Below are 19,497 nucleotides of genomic sequence, written 5' to 3' on the forward strand. Positions count from 1 at the left end.
GAAAGGTTCAAAGACAGTCAGAAAACAAAAAGTATGAGTGGGATTGAGACCACCTACCCAAATAAAAATTCAGAGGTTTCTCTCAGTAGAAAACAGAAGTTTTATTCTCGCAAGTCTCGCGAGGGAGTTGGGTATCACCTACCCCAGGCAGACTGAAGTAGTGAGGCAAGATACAACAGCAAGAAATCAGTTATATACCCTTAGACAAACCACTCCAAGAAACCCCCCTCCCCACTTATTTACCTCAATCTCTTCATCCTCATTGGTTGAGGCAAGAGACCTTACAATCTATATTTAGAACCCAAGAGATAGGTTTTACCCAGACCAAGCTTGGAAGCTGGAAGATTGCCTTATTTGGTAAGGATAAGGCTGGGGTGATGGTTACAAAACAAGGGATGGGGTGGGCAGCTGGTATATGCACCTATTATATGATTTACAGGAAAAAGAAACTTAGGCCCAGCTAATGCTAAAGCCTTAACTAAATTTTTGGAGCATAGCTTCCATTTCATATGAGAAACTTTCACTTGTCCCATACAAGTAGAAATGCCATAAAACCCCACCAAAATAGAAAGCAAGTAAAGCAAAATACCCTAATTTTTTTTTAATTCCACTTAACCAATAAAAAAGTAAAAATGCCAGAAGTAATGAAGATAGAAAAAAAGAAAACTATGACAAAAGATTTTCTCAGCTGTAACTGTGACACATTTAAAGAAGGTAAGCAAGAACACAGTGATAAGAAAATCTAAAGAGTAAATAAGAACTTGTAGAAAGTTTTTTTTAAAAGGTAATAAAATTATATTAAAAGAGGCTTTAAAAACATAAAAAAATTTTAATGACCAATATGGAAAACATAATAAAAAACATCCTTTTTTTTTAAACAACAAAAATAATCAACACCAGACTAACTATAGCAGGAAAACAGAATTACAAGCATTGTGGACTAGCTGAAAAAACAAGTAAAATTAATAAACACGCAAAAACAAGTGACAGCCCTAAGAGGTAAATCAAGATGAAGCAACATCAGAATCTAAACATACCACTCAAGAAAACATTCTAGAATTGACAAAAACAAAAAATAGAAAAACAGAAAGAAAAAATATCAAAGGACTGCCATGAAGAGTCCAAAATTTAGTTCTCTCCAAATACAATATACTTAAATGCCAACAGCCTGTAAACAACCCAAAATTAAGAAGAACAACAGAACTAATGAACAAAGAAACATCAGTGAGATTCACAGATGATCAGAGAAATAAGAACAAAAAAATATAAAATTAAGTATGGGTCATGAACACAGAATTATCTACTAGGAAAGCTTCGTATGTTACATGAAGGCAAGAGATGGGCAATTTAAGAAACATTTAACTTTTCAAGTTTTCAGAGCCAATTTTCAAGAAGCCTTGGAACTGGCAAAAAAAAAAAAGCCCCATAAAAAGCAGTATTTTAAAATAATTCAAATTTCTCAAAATCAAGAAAAAATAGCTGTTAAGAAAACATGAAAACTGTCAGAGAATAGTGTTTATTAAAAAAAAATAAACACTGCAGAAAAGTATTACAAATAAAAGAACATAACTTCTAGCATTAGAGTAAGAGAAACTGATTGACAAAGCTATTTTTTTTTAAATTTAAAGGGACCTCAGAGGCCATTTGGTCCAAAAAAAAAAAATACACAATAGGAAATCTCTACTATGAACATATGCAACAAGTGGTTCCTCCAGGATTCCCCTCTAAGACCTCAATGGGAGAGGGATCCCTGCACCTCTCAAGACATTTCATTCTATTAAGCACAGCTCTAATCTTGGAAGCTGAGATACTTTGTAACTTCTACCCACTGTTCCTGGCATGGCCCTCTTAAAACAAACAAGATAAATCTAACTGCTTCTTCACATGAAAGCCCTTTAATATCTGAAGACAATTACCACCTTCCTCCTGAATCTTATTTTTTCCAGCTTAAATGTACTCAATTCCTTCAGCAAAGTCTCATATCAAGGTCATTCACCATTCTGGTTCCTCTAGACCACTGCAGAGTATTAATATCCTTCTTAAAATGTGTCTTTTACAAAATTTTGTCATCTTTTCTAATCTGACAGGTATGAAATTTTTGCTTTAATTTATATTCTCAATATTTTATTATTGAGAAAATTCTTTCATATTGTTGCTAACTTCCATTTCTTCATTTGAATACTGCCTGTATATGCAGCACCTCTTCTCAGGTCAGTCTCCAACTCCTCCTCTTAGGTTGTGTCCCAGAGGGCCCCCATGTGTGATCCCTAGGCTTGCTTACTCTCCCCAGTTATGTTGCAAATACTTACAAGAGAGTATTCCCTATGTTCATGGGGAGAATGGCCTGTAGCAAATATTTTACTATGCTACCTCATTAAATGTCTTTGCTTTTTTAATTGTTTCTTTTGGCTGCTTACAGAAAAATTAAACCATTCATTGGGGGTCATAAGCTATTATTTTTAGTTGACATGGACACAGAAACCACACAGAATAGTTATTCATACTGGCGGGTATCGGGAGAGGTGACTTTGGTATACATACTTAATATCCTTTATTCCTGTTCTTTTTTCTAGTTCCTTGTTGCTGTCTACGCATACTTAATGATGAAACTTTTCACTGCCCTCTAAGGGATGATGCTCAATTTTAACCTTCAGAAATTGTAAAATTCCACTGATCAAAGCTATACTAAAATATAAACTGAAGCCACAGAAATCATCTACATGCTTATATGACACTTAACAAGAATCAAATCAAAGTGGAATTAGGAGAAAGGTCCTTTGCATATTTAGGAACTTTAAAAATTATAAATATGAAGATGGATAACATATTAACATAGACAGACCTGTGCAAAGGTTAACGGGTTGAGAACAGCAATACACTGACAACAACTTCATATGAAAAAGAAAACAAAGCCAAAGATGGAATTTCAACCGGACTCCTAAGAGGATAGAGAGCAAACGTACTTTGTTACTTGCAATATATCTAGTGTTAATTCTTTTACTGTTCAATACATTTAGGATTTATGTATGCTCTTATTTTTCACTTAGCATATTTGATCATTTTTAGACAGTTCAGTTTATAAATTAGGGTATATTTTTAAAGAAATGGAAAAATTAGGCCACGTATTCTAACAGTTTGAGCAGGGGAGGTACAGCTTGAGCCTTAAAGGAAAAAAAAACCCTCAAACATTGGGAAATAAGACAGACAGTTCATAAGAATAAAAAATCACTGGCAACATCAAGTACCCAGATGAGATGATGTACCGGAAAGTTACTGTGGATAAAATCAGCTCAATTTTGTGGCTTCATCCATCAACACTAAGAGTGGAACAATCTGACAGAGCCCATGAAGTCTCTCAAACATTTCAGCACTGATGAGAATAAAATGGTTGGCTAAATCATCTAACTGGCAGAGCATGAAATTCCACAAGCATTTATTAAGCTGGGATATGCTATATGAAGTCAAGGCTAGGTATGAAGGCAGGAGAAATCAAGGTGCAGAAAAATGGACTGGAAAATGGACTATCAAAGTGGTCACTGACATAGCCAAAGTTCAGATTCAATGTAAATGAGTAGGAAAGGTAGAAGGGAAAGGATCATAGGTTAAAAAATATAAAGGACTTGAAAGATTATTAAATCCAACTCTCTCGATTTTACAAAGAAATTGCCTATGATGTAAATAAATACTCCTTAATTTATCTCTTTTATAAATTTAGTTTTTCATATATCTAATTTTCTTAGAATGGGGTATGCATACTTAAATAAGCTTAAGTTTTAAAACTGTTCCCAAATGTCACAAAATTAAGGACAACTCTTCTAAGACTCAGATATATAAATGTATTACACGTGTACATATATGTATACACACATATGTGTATATATGTGTGTATACATGTGTGCATATGTGTGCATGCATAGAATGTATACATGTAAGATATATATGAATATAATATAAATGTAAACATTCCTCCAGAAAAAATGGTCATTAAGACCTCAATAATTTCTTTACTTCAAAGAAAAAAAATCACAGTAATTCACATTTTCCAATTCTATCATGGATCAATATATCCATGTGGTAGCCAATGATTCACTTGGCGGCAGGTACCAGCAGGAACTCAAGTTTACCAAGGGTTTCAGGACCAAAGAAAAGAGAGGAGAAAGGTGATGTACTACACCACACAGTGCCAATGTTTTCATCTTGGTCATTCTCAAAAAATGAAATCTAGCTCATCAAATCAATGGCTGAATAGAATTGGCTAAAATAACAACAACAATGTGCAATTAGTAGTCTTTCCCATATTATATCTAAAGATTAAAGCTGGTACCCTGAACAACAGATCTGATCAGAACTCTCAAACCCCTTTACCCATGTATGAATGGATCTTAGAAACAAGAGGAAAAGAAATTTTTAAACTTTGGAAAGTGGTATGTGTTCAAAATACTTCATGTGAAATTCAGTTACTTGATTTACATTCAACCAGTACTTATACTGTATAGCAATTTGTAATTTTACAAAATGCTTTCACACATTCAATTTGATCCTTTACAATAAAAGCAATTTTTTTTTCAAACTTACTTCATCAATGAAGACATGAGTGAATTCTGCCAAACTTTTGGCACCAACTATTTTCTGAAGCAGCACACCAGTGGTCATGTAAATTAACTTTGTATCTTTGGTCGCTATTTTCTCTAGTCCAACCTAAAATGGGAGGAGAAAGAAGGAAACAGGAGGTTTATATATTTAAATGCTTGGTGTCAATTACTAAAAACTATTATCATTTGCATTTTTGAGTGAAGTAATTATCTTGTGTCTTTTTTATCCTGTGCCTTTTTATTATCCAGCATAAAATTCAGTGGTAGATCAGAATAAAATTACAGTTCTGAATTCCTCTGTTTGGAGCCTAAAGGAAAAAGGCGCCATCCTTCCTACATGCAATATGTCTTGTTTCGCTGTGGGAAATTTTGTTGTTAGTTGTTTTCATTTTGCTTTATTTTGGTTAAAGTCTGGCAACACTGAACATTCAATCACCCATTTATTTGGAGAAAAATAAAAATGTTGATTAAAATTTGTTGTTTTTTTTAAATCTTATATTTCTGATCCACAAACATCTAGTAGAATTCAAAGGTTTGCAAAATGTGTGCTATACTATGATATGATATAGGCCAAGGAATTACAGCAGAAATAAAAATTTACTTGCTTTCTACAATAAACTTACCTGATATCCTACCAAACCACCCAAAGTCCAAGATCTCTCTTTACTAATCCATCTTGCGATGCTACTGGCACCTATTTTCCGTGGCTGAGTAACCACAATGTTGCAGTATGTAGAACGGTGAATATAATAATCCAAGATATACTGAGGAAGCTGAGTGCTTTTTCCACTACCAGTTGCACCATGAATAATTACAACTGAATTGCTTTCTATCAAAGAAATAACCTGGAATTAGAAAAAAAAATCAGCATTCTCTTCAATGGACAAAAATTGAACAGAAATGAAAACTATTACCTATGTAATAACAATGTATGCCTACAAAACATAAGATATCAAGTGGATAGAAAAAACCTTAAAGATGATCTAGTCAGGATGCTTTAAACTTTTTTGTCATGGACTCCTCTGGGTATCCTGTAAAGTCTAACACTTTCTCAAAATAACGTTTGTAAATGTATAAAATAAAACACACGGGACAACAAAGGAAATTAATTATATTTATAGTCATCTGAATATTAAAAATCAATGCAAGCTTAAACCAAACAAAAACTGAGTTTTAATTATTCAGTTTTGTATTATCTACACTACAATCTCTCTCCACTAGTAAATCAATATACTTAAAATAAAATCTAAAATGTTTAATGAAATAAGATTCTTTAGAATCAAAAATAATCTACTAACATAGCTTGCCTGCCACTGTTAATAAAATTACCTAAAATGCAAATATCTTTGCTCTGTAAGTACATGAAAAATGTACTTACTAGATAACTGCTTTATAGGATTACACCAGAGAGATACTTTATCAAAAATTTTCTACTTTTACATTTATAGATCTTTAGCCATTGAAAGGGTTTTGAGAAAAAGGATGTGTCAGAGGTGAAAAACCGAACGCAAATGAAAGTTAAAAGTGAAAATGTATAAAAATTAAACGAATAAAATAAATCTATATATTGCTTATGTCCAGGGATTATATCTTTTATGTCTTTGCATCCCTTTCCCCTACAATGTGAAATACAAGGCCTCTAAAGATGGTAGTAGATGCTCAAGTAAATATTTATTGAATAAAGACATAACACCTTTATACTACATGACTGTTTAGAAAAAACAAAATTGAGAAGTACCATAGTATTAGATGAAGTGCTAGACTTGGGAGTTAAGCAGAGGTGGGTTATACTTCTGTCTGAGATACTTATTTAATGGCTGTATGACTCTAGGCAAGTCATAACCTGTCTGGGCTACAGTTACCTACAAAATGAAGGGGCTGAACTCCATGACCTCAAAGGCCCTTCCCAGAGATACATCTAATTACATATCTAAGGTCACATCTTAATTTAAAACAAGTTACATTTATCTTAAAATAATTGTTTACCTCTTCCTTACACCGAATTATAGGCAAATCAGGATATTTGTAATTTGTTTCTGGGATAGACGGCACACTGCTTGATTTATATAAAGGTTGCTTTGGACCTGGGAACAGGGGGGGAAAAAACAGCAATGACATCTTTAAAAATTCACATTCTAAATGCTTGTATAAATATGAATATGCTCTTCCCTCCCCATGCAAATTAACACTTTTTCAGGGCAGAAGACAACTTGGAAAATTCACCCACCATCTCATTTACTTAAATTTAAACAAGATGGCTTAAAAGTTACATATTGCTTTAAGGTAATTATCCCTAGATACTAACACTATGGGCTTTAAGCAAACTGGCATAAAAGAGAATTTATTAATTGGCACAAATGAAAACAAAATCTTTTACTAAAAAATAGTTTTTGCATAAATACAATTGCAGAAATCATAAGTTGTTATCTATTCCCCTGCTTCAAAAGTCAGTCAGTCAGTCAGTCAAAAAGTCATTATTAAGTACACACTGAGTATCAGGTACTATGCTAAGTTTGGGGATACAAAGCACTCTCTTCCTCTCAAGAAATTCACAATCTAATGGGGATAACAATATGCAAACATCTATGTTCAACCACAATGTAAACAATAAACAACGGAGATTAAAGTGGGAAGGCACTACCATGGGGGGGGGGGGGTGTCTAAGAAAGGAATTTTGTAAAAGGTGGGATTATAGTTGGTTCCACTGTTTAATCATATGGCATGATTTCTAGTTCCATAATCTTGCTCATTCTTACAGATGGCCTCTAGCTTACAGAGATCCATTTTAAAATGTGATCCCTGATGGGGGATGGGATTCAAGCTGGAACCCTGAAAGTAAAAGACCATGTCTTTGGGACGGGGTTGAACCCCAAAGCCCCTGAACCCAGATTTCTGGTATTTGCCTAAGACACCTGGCCCTTCCCAGTCAATAATCCTTTTAAATGCCCTTTCATTGTGGCCCCCTTGTCTGCCCCTGGGCCCCTAAGGCTATTTCTCACCCTCAATCCCATCTAGACCCCTTCTCTACTATCTCCAGGTCACCCCAGGCTATTGGGCACTCCTCCATCACATCCAGATCTTCCCAAAGTCTTTCAGTATAGCATCCATCTTGCCCCCATTAAATTGCTCAGATTCTTAAAGTCTGGCCCACTTGTATTGGTGTCATAAACACGCAGGTTCTTCAAATCCCCCCTTAAAATCTCACTCTCTTCTATCTGCAATACAATAAATCTTGTCCCTCACTGAAAGAAGACTCCAGAGGCTGAATTCTTTCAAAGCAGACACGCACCTTTTGCCCTCAATTTCAGGGTTCCCAGCACACCTAGACAATCCCCAGATAAACACAGTCCTCTAGACATTGTATGACCGGGGCAGACTGGTAGTGCCATCACATTTCTTGTCACAGTGGACAGATTGCAGGGTCTGGAGGAAAAAAATTATACTGCAAAATGCACTAAGAGCTCGTCAGTTCTGTCTCCAGAGCTGGGTAGCATTTTTCATCATGAGTGCTTTGGAATTGTCTTAGATCATTGTACTGATTATATTGTTTTTTGTTTGTTTGTTTGTTTGTTTGCTAGGCAATGGGGTTAAGTGACTCGCCCAGGGTCACACAGCTAGTAAGTGTTATGTGTCTGAGGCTGGATTTGAACTCAGGTACTCCTGAATTCAGGGCCGGGGCTCTATCCACTGTGCCACCTAGCTGTCCCTAGATAAGTTTTTCATGGCCGATTGTACAATATTGATGTTATTGTGTATAGTGTTCTCCTGGTTCTGTTCACTTCATTCTGCATCAATTCATATGGGTCTTGCCTGGTTTTTCTGAACCCATCCCCCCTGTCATTTCTTATAGCACAATGGTAGTACTCCATCCCAATCATGCATCACAACTTGTTCAGCCATTCCCCAATAGAATTTCCTAATTCTTTGCCACCACAAAAAAGAACTGCTATAAATATTTTGTACATGTAGGTCCTTTTCATTTTCTTTAATCTCTTTCGGATACAGACCTACTAGTGATATTGCCGGGTCAAAGGATACGCACAGTTTGATAGTTCTTTGGGCACAGCTCCAAATTCTTCTCCACTGCACCAAGAGTGTCCTTATTTTTCCATAAGGCAAATCACTTTGAAAGCTATAAGTGGAGAATGTACTAGAGCAGGGAGAACGGTGTGGCAGGGAAATCAAGCAACAGGCTATCGTAACTGTCCTAAGTATTAGGTAAAGTACCAGGGCTGGATGGTTGGTTGGCTGGTGTCCTTCATTTTCTAAGAGGACCAACATGACATCACTATGCCAGAGTCAAGTTTCAGTGTGTCTGACTGTGGCTGATCAGACCAATATGAGGTCGGAATGCTCTGCCACAGGTCAGACACAAAGAGCCCATGTGAACTTTGAGGTAGATTCTCAAAGTTTGCATATCTTGTGTGTCTCTTGAGCTATTTCAATTCTGCTTTGCTCATAGAGCACAGCACACAGCATGGGCACACTATGCTGAGCGGTCCTGTGCCACTGTCTCCTACGTCACATAATCAATTCCAAAGGTCTTAAGGGAGACCTTCAGTGTCCTTGTATCGTTTCTTCTGACCAACATGTAAATGCCTGCCCTGTGTGAGTTCTCCAAACGATGAGGTTTAGGGGTACTGGGTCCCCAATATCACAACACACGGATCCTGCCCAAAAGACCCAAGTCTTCTTTCAGCCAAAGGCAAGGTTTATTAGAACATCTGTCATATTAGCCAAACTCTTAAGGAGTCTGAACATTAGCCGTCATATTAGGCAGACTCTTAAGGAGTCTGAACATTAGTAAGCTATTGGCTAGATTATAAGAATCTGAGCAGTGGCTAGATTATAAGAATTTAAGTAGTGGCTGGATTATAAGAACCCGAGCAGTTTAATAGAGACAAGATGGACTTTTTATACATTAAGACTATGGGAGGGATCTAGGAGTGGCCAAATAGTTTATGAGGTAATAGAATTCCAGGGATCTGGACCACATGGCCAAGGGAGAATGGAGAAGTGGCCTGGAGCCACAGGGAGGTCCACAATGAAAGGCCAGTTGATGGTATTATAGCCTCAGGGGAACCCTAGAGATGTGGCCTTGTGGGAAAGTCCAGGATTTTTCCTTCAGGTTTTTTGGCAAGCACACAGTGGTGGCAGTATCAAAGTAGAGAAGGTAGGATACAAGCAAGAAATGCTGCACCAGGATTTGCAAATGATCCTATGTGGGGAGGGAAGTGAAAAAGAGTGTAGATTATAAATTAACATTTAGGTTGCTAGCATAGATGACTGGGAATTTGCCAACCCAGACAATAATATATTTTCATAGGTCAGAACTACAGATAATATTTATTAAGCAAAAAACTAGAATATCATCATCTACATCTTACAAATAATAAAGATAAGACAAATTAAAGGTTTTCTAAACAAAAATTTTGTTACTGTGAATTGACAGCCCATTCATTCTAAGATTCAAATAAAGTTTAAGTCTGTTTTTCTTTACATATTTTTTAAAACTGAGAAATGGGGGGCGGAGCCAAGATGGTAGCGTGAAAGCAGTGACTTGCTTGAGCTCTCCCCCAAACACCTCCAAATACCCACCAAAAAAATGGCTCTAAACATATTCTAAAGCAGCAGAACCCACAAAAAGACAGAGTAAAACAAATTTCCAGCCCAAGACAGCCTGGATGGTTGATCTGAAAGGCATATCTCGCCGGGTGGGGAAAGGAATGCAGTTCGGCTTGGGCGTGCAGGCTGCAGGGAACCTAGAGCAGGCCTCAGAGGACTGAATCACAGGGAGCTGTGGCGGCTTCCAGACTCCTCAATCCACGAATGCTAAAGACAATTTAGAAGGTCAGTGGGAAAAGTCTGTTTTTGTGGTGAGAGAAAGAGCTAGGTCAGAGCCAGTTCCAGAGCACAGAGCGTGGGTGCGGGGTGGTGGCTGTGTTCTGAACTTCCTGCCCACAGACTGAGGGGGAATGCAGTGGCTGATCAGAGGGGGACTGCAGGGATCTCTCTGCTGGTGCTGAGGCAGGAATCTCTTGCTTTGCCCGTGCTTGGATCTGGGTCACAGTTCTGGGTGGCGGTCCTGGGGTGAGGAGGAGTGATGGCGTGGTGGAGCTTGTAGTGGCTGTGGAGAGGAAATCTTCCTCACAGTTCCAACAGAGAAAAGACTGCTTGTGGCCAATCACTCAAAGACCAGAGCTCAGGCCAGGAAAAGAGTAAACACCTCGACCCTTATCATACCACCTTGCAAGAACTGAAAATTTACAGGTCCCTGCAAGTATCTCTGAAAACAGCTATACAAACCCCCAAAGCTTGGGACAGTACATTCTCCACATTGGAAGCAGACTTTTACACCTTAACAAAGAGTTTAAAACTCAAGTAGTTGGCTGGGATCATGAGCAAACCTTGCAAAAAGAGTCAGACTATATTATCTTACTTTGGTGACAAAGAAGATCAAAACATACAACCAGAAGAAGACAACAAAGTCAAAGCACCTACATCCAAAGCCTCCAAGAAAAATATGAATCAGTCCCAGGCCTTGGAAGAGCTCAAAAGGGATTTTGAGAAGCAAGTAAGAGAAGTAGAGGAAAAACTGGGAAGAGAAATGAAAGTGATGCAAGAAAATCATGAAAAACAAGTCAACAGCTTGCTAAAGGAGACCCAAAAAAATACTGAAGAAAATAACACCTTAAAAAATAGCCTAACCCAAATGGCAAAAGAGTCCAAAAAGCCAATGAGGAGAAGAATGCCCTAAAAGAATTCAAATGGAAAAGGAAGTCCAAAAGATTACTGAAGAAAATACTTCCTTAAAAATTAGAATAGAGCAATTGGAAGATAGTGACTTTATGAGAAATCAAGACACAGTAGAACAAATCCAAAAGAATGAAAAATTAGAAAACAATGTGAAATATCTCATTGGAAAAACAACTGACCTGGAAAATAGATCCAGGAGAGAGAATTTAAAAATTATTGGACTATCTGAAAGCCATGATCAAAAAAAGAGCCTAGACATCATCTTTCAAGAAATTATCAAGGAAAACTGCCCTGATATTTTAGAACCAGAGGGCAAAATAGAAATTGAAAGAATCCATGGATATCTCCTGAAAGAGATCCCCAAAGGAAAACTCCTAGGAATATTGTAGCCAAATTCCAGAGTTCCCAGGTCAAGGAGAAAATATTGCAAGCAGCCAGAAAGAAACAATTCAAGTATGGTGGAAACACAATCAGGATAACACAAGATTTAGCAGCTTCTACATTAAGGGACCGCAGGCATGGAATATAATATTCCAGAGGCAAAGGAGATAGGATTACAACAAGAATCACCTACCCAGCAAAACTGAGTATAATCCTTCAGGGGAAAAAAATGGTCATTCAGTGAAATAGAGGACTTTCAAGCATTCTTGATGAAAAGACCAGAGCTGAATAGAAAATTTGACTTTCAAATACAAGACTCAAGTGGAACATGAAGAGGTAAACAGGAAAGAGAAATCATAAGAGACTTATTAAGATTGAACTGTTTACATTCCTGCATGGAAAGATGATATTTATAACTCATGACACCTCTGTCAGTATTAGGGTAGTGGGAGGGGGAAAATTATATGGATAGATGGATAGATAGATAGATAGATAGATAGATAGATAGATAGATAGATAGATAGACAGATAGATAGATAGAGGGCACAGGGTGAGTTGAAGATGAAGGGGTGATATCTGAAGAATAAAATTAAGGGGTGAGAGGGATTATACTAGGAGAAGAGAAAGGGAGAGGTAGAATGGGGTACATTATCTTGCACAAAACAGACAAGAAAAGGTTCTTACAGTGGAGGGAAACAGGAAGGTGAGAGGAAATGAGGGAATCTTATTCTCATATTTGGCTTAAGGAGGAATAACATACACTCAATTGGGTATGGAAATCTGTCTTACCCTACAGGAAAATAGGGGAGAAGGGACAAGAGAGCAGGGGATGATAGAAGAAGGGCAGATTGGGAAAGGGGTAATCAGAAGGAAGTACTTCTGAGGAGGGACAGGGTCAAAGAAAGAACAGAATAAATGGGGGGGGCAGGATAGGATTAAGGGAAATAGAGTTAGCTTTTCACAACATGTCTACTATGGAAGTGTTTTGCATAACTGCACATGTATGGCCTGGATTGAGTTGCTTCCCTTTTCAATGAGGGTGGGTGGGGTAGAAGGAAGGGAGAAAATTTGGAACCCAAAGTTTTAAAAACACATGTTTAAAAATGTTTCCACATGCAACTGGGAAATAAGAAATACAGGAAATGAAGTACAGAAATCTATCCTGCCCTACAAGAAAATAGAAGAGGAAGGGGATAAGAGAAGGGGGGAGAGATAGAAGAGGGCAGACTAGGGGAAGGGATATTCAGAATGCATGCCATCTTGGGGTGGGGGGAGGGGGAAGATGGGGTGAAAATATGGAATTCAAAATCTTGTGGAAGTAAATGTTGAAAACTAAAAATAAATAAATTTATATATTAAAAAAATAAAAACTGAGAAATAATTGAAAAACAAGGTTTAATTGAAAAATTAATTCTGAAATCTTTCTTTCTCCCTGATTCAGTGTGTAACCCTCACTTTCCCTATCAAGATGTCAAGTCAGTCTTCTCCTCTCATACTTCTCATTTCCTTCCATCTAGTATCCATTTCTCTGTCTATTCTCCCTACAATTTTTACATCATTTTCTCTTGCCCCCATACCATCTCTCTCCTTTCAGTGGCTATTAAAACGGAACTAAGTTTCAAAAATTATTTTCCATGTTTACTGAATAAAATCTGAATTTTATTAAAATTCAGTTAATTAAATATTCATTAATCACGAACTCTGCATAGAGCACTGTGCTAAGAGGTAGGAATATAAACAAAGTTTAGATGGTCCTTATGGTGCTCACCAACGGGAGTGAGCTCAATTTATTTTTATCTCTTTTCTAAAAAATTTACTAAGCCTAAATTCAGTTTCTACAAACTCTAAAAGGCCAGATTCCAAAAGCTTCTGTGAAATTTCATTTTTCTTTTCTTTTTCATGTAGTATAGGGAGCCCCAGGTAAGCTAACACCTTATACAATGCAAATTCTGTAATTTAGAATATGTGTGGGACAAAAAGAGGTCAAATGACCTATCTATGATCTAGCCATCACAGTAAATGACATTATAAATGAACCCTTACAGTTCTAATATTCTAGGATTTATGACCTCTACATCTATGATACTTCAATTTATAAATAGTTGTATTACTAGATAAGCCACCAAATAGGTATGAATGGGATGTCTCAGTGAAGACTCCTCAGTGTAATTAAGGTTTGGGATAAGGCTGAGTTGGATGAGGAGTCCCGTGAAGACTTCTCAGAAGAATAAATAGAAATTGTATTGCGACTCAAGGCAGACGTAGCAGCCTGACAGGCCTAAGTTTTGATTTACTAGAAATCACCTGAGTTAGGGGAATCCAGCCCCACGTACCCCCCCCCCCGTGCTTCTATGCCATTGCTATCTCAGCAGTTAAAGTTTGCCAAGCCTGAAAACCTTGAAGGTTCCCCCCCCCCAAGCCCATCTTGTTGTAACTGTTGTATATTCCGGTTACAGGGGTAAACTTGCCACAACAGCACAGCGTCTAACTTGACTGCACATTTTTGACTGTTTCTTTGACAACACTTAAGTAAACTAAGGGGCTAAATACAGATATGTACATAGTTTCTTTTGTTTTGTTTTCTGTTTCTATAGATTGTGAGCCAAACATTGGCCAACTGGTGGGAGAGAGCTTTACTCGTTAGGGTTATTTAATCTGGTTCTTTGCTTCTGTAATCTGTCTCCCCTCATCTGAGCATTCTGCTGGAGGGCCACCCTATTCTCGAGAACAGCAAACAATAAACTTTTAACTTTCTGTTCCTACCTGAAACCTCTAAGCTTGTTTTTGAATTTGAGTGGCATCCCACACAGGTACTTCATTGATAATACAGCTAAAATACAATTATTTAAAAGTTGCAATACTAGCAAAACATTTTAAAACTTTTGCTCTCCTTAAATACTGGCAAAATTAAATGAAAATGTCAAGGTCAGATTTGGGAGAGTGGTTTGGTTGTGAAAGAATTCACTCAGACCTTCTCTGTAGCCATTAATTGAAAGCTTTACTTAAAAGGTGTAAGCATCATGGGCCTCCTTAGCAAGAAAGTTAAATGAGACCCTGATATCTGGAGGAGTTATGTTTATATAGGGGTTTCAGAATGTGATGCAGTTTTAAAAGTTTTTATGAGGGTTAAAGATTAAAGACAAGAAAGGATTTCATGACATAGGATAAAGGAGACAAAAGGAATTCTTCATGGTTGAAAGATTTAAGGACAGGGCAGTAGGACACAGGTTAAAAATTAAAGGACGGGACTCAGCTTCCAGAAGCCAAGATGGCAAAGTAAGAAGTAAATGCTCTCACCCTCCCTCACTGACCTCTGAGAGCCCAGAAAATATAGACACAGGAAAAACCATGAGCCAGCAAAAAGACAGGGCACAGCAATCTTGTACCCCAGGAAGATTGGGGGATTAACAGGAAAGGCCCCTCTTGCTCTGGGGGAGGGGGAGCAGTACAGGACTGTAGGCGTCCCAGCAAGCCCCACTTCAGCATATCAGGGGGAGATCCTGAGACTCAGGCTGGTGGAGCAGCAAGTGCCAACACCACGACCCCCCCAAGAGCCTCACTACAGGAAGGGGAACTGGTAGACACCAACTTAGAAAACCAACAAGGGCAATGGTGTTCTCCAACAGCAAAATCATCCAGTGCCTCAACACAACTGCAGGAGGCACAACCGCAAAAGGCAAAGCTCAAGGCTGACAGACATCCACAAGCATCCAAACATCCCTGTGCAAGACTGGGCCAGCAGGAGCCAAATATTCAAGTGCAAGGCCCTGGTGAGCAGGAAAAGAAGCTTGGGTAAGTGCCTCCTTTGCTCCAACAAGAGAACTCAACATTTTTTTTTAAGTCAGGAAATAGACAAACATCATGAACCAAAAGCAGAAATGGAAAATGACCAGATTCTTATTTTGGAGAAAGGGAAGATCAAGGCACAAATTCATAAGAGGACAACATTGTTAATATACGCAAATCCAAAATCTCAAAGGGGAATATGAACTTCAAAAAGTCTTCTTGGAAAAGCTCAAGAAGGATTTTAAAAGTCAAATAAGAGAGGTAGAAGAAAAATTGAGAAAAGAAATGATTAGTATGAAAGGCAGAGTCAATAGCTTGGAAAAGGAAGGACAAAAATTACCTGTAGAAAACAAGTCTGAATTGGCCAAAAGGAGGCACAAAAACTCACTGAAGAGAAGAACTCCTTAAAAAGTAAAATAGGTCAAATGGAAAAGGCGGTACAAAATCTAATACAAGAAAACAACTCCTTAAAAATTAGAATGGGGCAAGTGGAAGCTAATGACTCTGAGAGAACAAGACTCAGTCAAACAAAAAAAAAATGAAAATGTAAAATACCTCGTTGGTAAAATAACTGACTTGGAAAATAGATCCAGGAGAGAAAATTTAAAAATTATTGGCCTACCTGAAAACCATGACAAAAAAAAAAAAGAGCCTGGACAACATCCTTCAGGAAATCATCAAAGAAAAATGCCCTGAGTCCTAGAACCAGAGGGTGAATTAGTCATCAAAAGAATCTACCAATCACCTCCTGAAAGAGATCTCAAATTGAAAACACCAAGGAATATTGCATCCAAATTACAAAATTACCAGATCAAAGAGAAAATACTGCAAGCAGCCAGAAAGAAACAATTTAAATATCATAGAACCACAGTCAGTATTACGCAGGACCCTGCTGTTTCTACATTAAAAGATCTGAGAACGTGGAATACAATATTCTGCACGGCAAAGGAGTTTGGATTACAACCAAGGATCAACTACCCATCAAAACTAAGCATAATCTTTCAGGGAAGGAGATGGACATTCAACAAAATAGAGACTACCAAACCTTCCTGATGAAAAGGCCAGAGTTCAACAGAAAATCTGACCTTCAAATACAAGACTCAAGAGAGACATAAAAAAGTAAACAAGACAGAAAAAACAACAATAACATATTATTATTAATAAGGGCAAACTGTTTACATTCCTACAAGGGAAGAAGACACTTGCAACTCTTAAGAACTGTAATGTCATTATGACATTTAAAAGGGAGTATACTTAGAGGGCATGGGTTCAAGTTGACTTTGATGTGATGGTAAAGAATCTAATCAAGTGGTGAAAAGTACTGGGAGAAGAAGAAAGGAAGAGGCAGACAAAGATAAATTACATCACGTGAAAAGGCACAAAAACCAAATATAGTAGAGGGAAAGAAGGGAGGGAGATGAACATTGTTTGAACCTTACTCTCATCAGATTTGGGTCAAAGAGGAAATAACAATCAATTAGGTATAGAACTCTAACTTACCCTATAGGAAGTAGAAAGGGTAAAGAGAAAAGAAAAGTGAGGGGGATAATAGAAGGGAGAGCAGAGTGAGGGAGGTGGTGGTCCAAAACAAAACTCTACTGAGGAAGGAGAGGGAAAAAGGAGAGAAAAAAAACCCATAAATGTGGTGGGGGGAGGGGCGGAAAAGAATGGGGAGGAAGACATACATAGTAATCATAACTGTGAATGTGAATGGAATAAACTCTCCCATAAAACAGAAATGGATAGCAGAATGGATTAAAAACCATAATCCTACAATATGCTGTTTACAGAAAACACATTTGAAACAGAGAGACACACACAGGGTAAAGGTAAAAGGCTGGAGTGGAATATATTATGCTTCAGCTGAAGTAAAAAAAAAAACCAGGAGTGGCAATCCTGATTTCAGACAAAGCAAAAGGAAAAACAGATCTAATTAAAAGAGATAAGGAAGGAAATTACATCCTGCTAAAAGGCACCGTACACAATGAAGTAATAGCATTACTAAACATCTATGTACCAAATGGTATAGCAACCAAATTCTTAAAGCAGAAGTTAAAGGAGATACAGGAAGAAATAGCAAAACTATACTAGTGGGGGACCTCAACCTCCCCCTCTTCTAAACTAGATAAATCTAACCACAAAATGAACAAGAAAGAAGTTAAGGAGATCAAGAGAATCTTAAAAAGTTAAATATGGTTGACCTCTGGAGAAAACTGAATGGGGAAAGAAAGGAATAATACCTTTTTCTTGGCGGTACATGGCACCTACACAAAAATTGACCATGTACTAGGACATAAAAACCTCACAATTCAATGCAGAAAGGCAGAAATATTAAATGTTCCCTTTTCAGATCATGATGCAATAAAAACTGCATGTAATAAAGGCCCATGGAAAGACAGACTAAAAATTAATTGGAAACTAAATAATCTAATCCCAAAGAATGAGTGGGTCAAACAACAAATCATAGAAACAATCAATAACTTATCCAAGAGAATGACAATAATGAGACAACATACCAAAACTTATGGGACACAGTGTATGCGGTCCTTAGGGGAAATTTTATATCCCTAAATGCTTATATGAATCAAATAGAGAAAGAAGAGATCAATGAATTGGGCATGCAACTAAAAAAGCTAGAAAAATAACAAATTGAAAATCCCTAATCAAATAACAAATTAGAAATTCTGATAACCAAAGGAAAGATTAATAAAATTGAAATAAAAAACCTACTGAACTAATAAATAAAACTAAGAGCTGGTTTTATAAAAAAAAAAAATAAACGTTTAGCTAATTTGGTTTTTAAAAAAAGGAGAAAACCAAATTACCAATATCAAAAATGAAAAGGGTGAATTTACCACCAATGAAGAGGAAATCAAAACAATAATTAGGAACTATTTTGCCCAACTGTATGCCAATAAATTTGACAGTCTTAGTGAAACTGATGAATATTTACAAAAATATAAATTGCCCAGGTTAAAGGAAGAGGAAATAAAATACTTTATACCCCATGTCAGAAAAAGAAATTGAACAAGCCATCAATGAACTCCCTAAGAAAAAAATCTCCAAGGCCAGATGGATTTACAAGTGAATTCTAGAAACATTTAAAGAATAACTAATTCCAATACTATATAAACTATTTGGGAAAATAGGTGAAGGAGTCCTACCACATTCTTTTTATGATACAAATATGGTGCTGATACCTAAACCAGGAAGAGCCAAAAAAGAAAAAGAAAACTATAGACCGATTTCCCTAACGAATATAGATGCAAAAATTTTAAATAAAATATTAGAAAAGAGATTACAAAAACTTATCTTGAGGACAGTACACTATGACCAGGTAGGATTTATACCAGGAATACAGGGCTGGTTCAGTATTAGGAAAACTATTAGCATAACTGACCATATCAAAAACAAAACTAACAGAAACCACATGATCATCTCAATAGGTGTAGAAAAAGCTTTTGACAAAATACGACATCCATTCCTATTAAAAACACTAGAGAGCACAAGAATAAATGGAGTCCTCCTTATAATGATAGCTAGCATCTGTCAAAAATCATCAGCAAGTATTATATGCAATGGGGATAAAGTAGAAGCATTCCCAATAAGATCGGAGGTGAAACAAGGATGTCCATTATCACCAGTGTTAATTCAATATTGCATAGAAATGTTAGCTGTAGTAATTAGAGAAGGAAAAAGAAATGGAAGGAATTAGAATAGGCAAAGAAGAAACAAAGCTATCACTTAACCACAATTGCCTTTAAAAAAAAAAACAAACCCTACATGGGCCTGGCTAAAAAGTAGAGTAGTGGATCAGTGGAACAGGTTAGATATACAAGACACAACAGTCAATGACTATACTAATCTACTATTTGATAAATCCAAAGACTCCAGCTTCTGTGATAAGAAATCACTATTTAACAAAAACTGCTGGAAAAACTGGAAAAGAATATGGCAGAAACTGGGCATAGACCAACATCTT

General features: G+C 37.0%; 1 protein-coding gene across 1 annotated transcript in view; it reads right to left on the bottom strand.

Annotated features, from left to right (window-relative positions):
- The window catches only part of TDRD9 (tudor domain containing 9), a 240,370-nt gene that overhangs the window by 145,614 nt on the left and 75,259 nt on the right, over positions 1–19,497 (bottom strand). The window contains 3 exon segments of the mRNA XM_078150388.1: positions 4,576–4,698; positions 5,216–5,437; positions 6,579–6,676. Coding sequence (XP_078006514.1) covers positions 4,576–4,698; positions 5,216–5,437; positions 6,579–6,676 — 443 coding nt within the window.

This window comes from Phascolarctos cinereus, unplaced genomic scaffold, assembly GCF_003287225.1.
Source record: "Phascolarctos cinereus isolate Bilbo 61053 unplaced genomic scaffold, phaCin_HiC Scaffold_2;HRSCAF=192, whole genome shotgun sequence".
Classification (NCBI taxonomy): Eukaryota; Metazoa; Chordata; class Mammalia; order Diprotodontia; family Phascolarctidae; genus Phascolarctos; species Phascolarctos cinereus.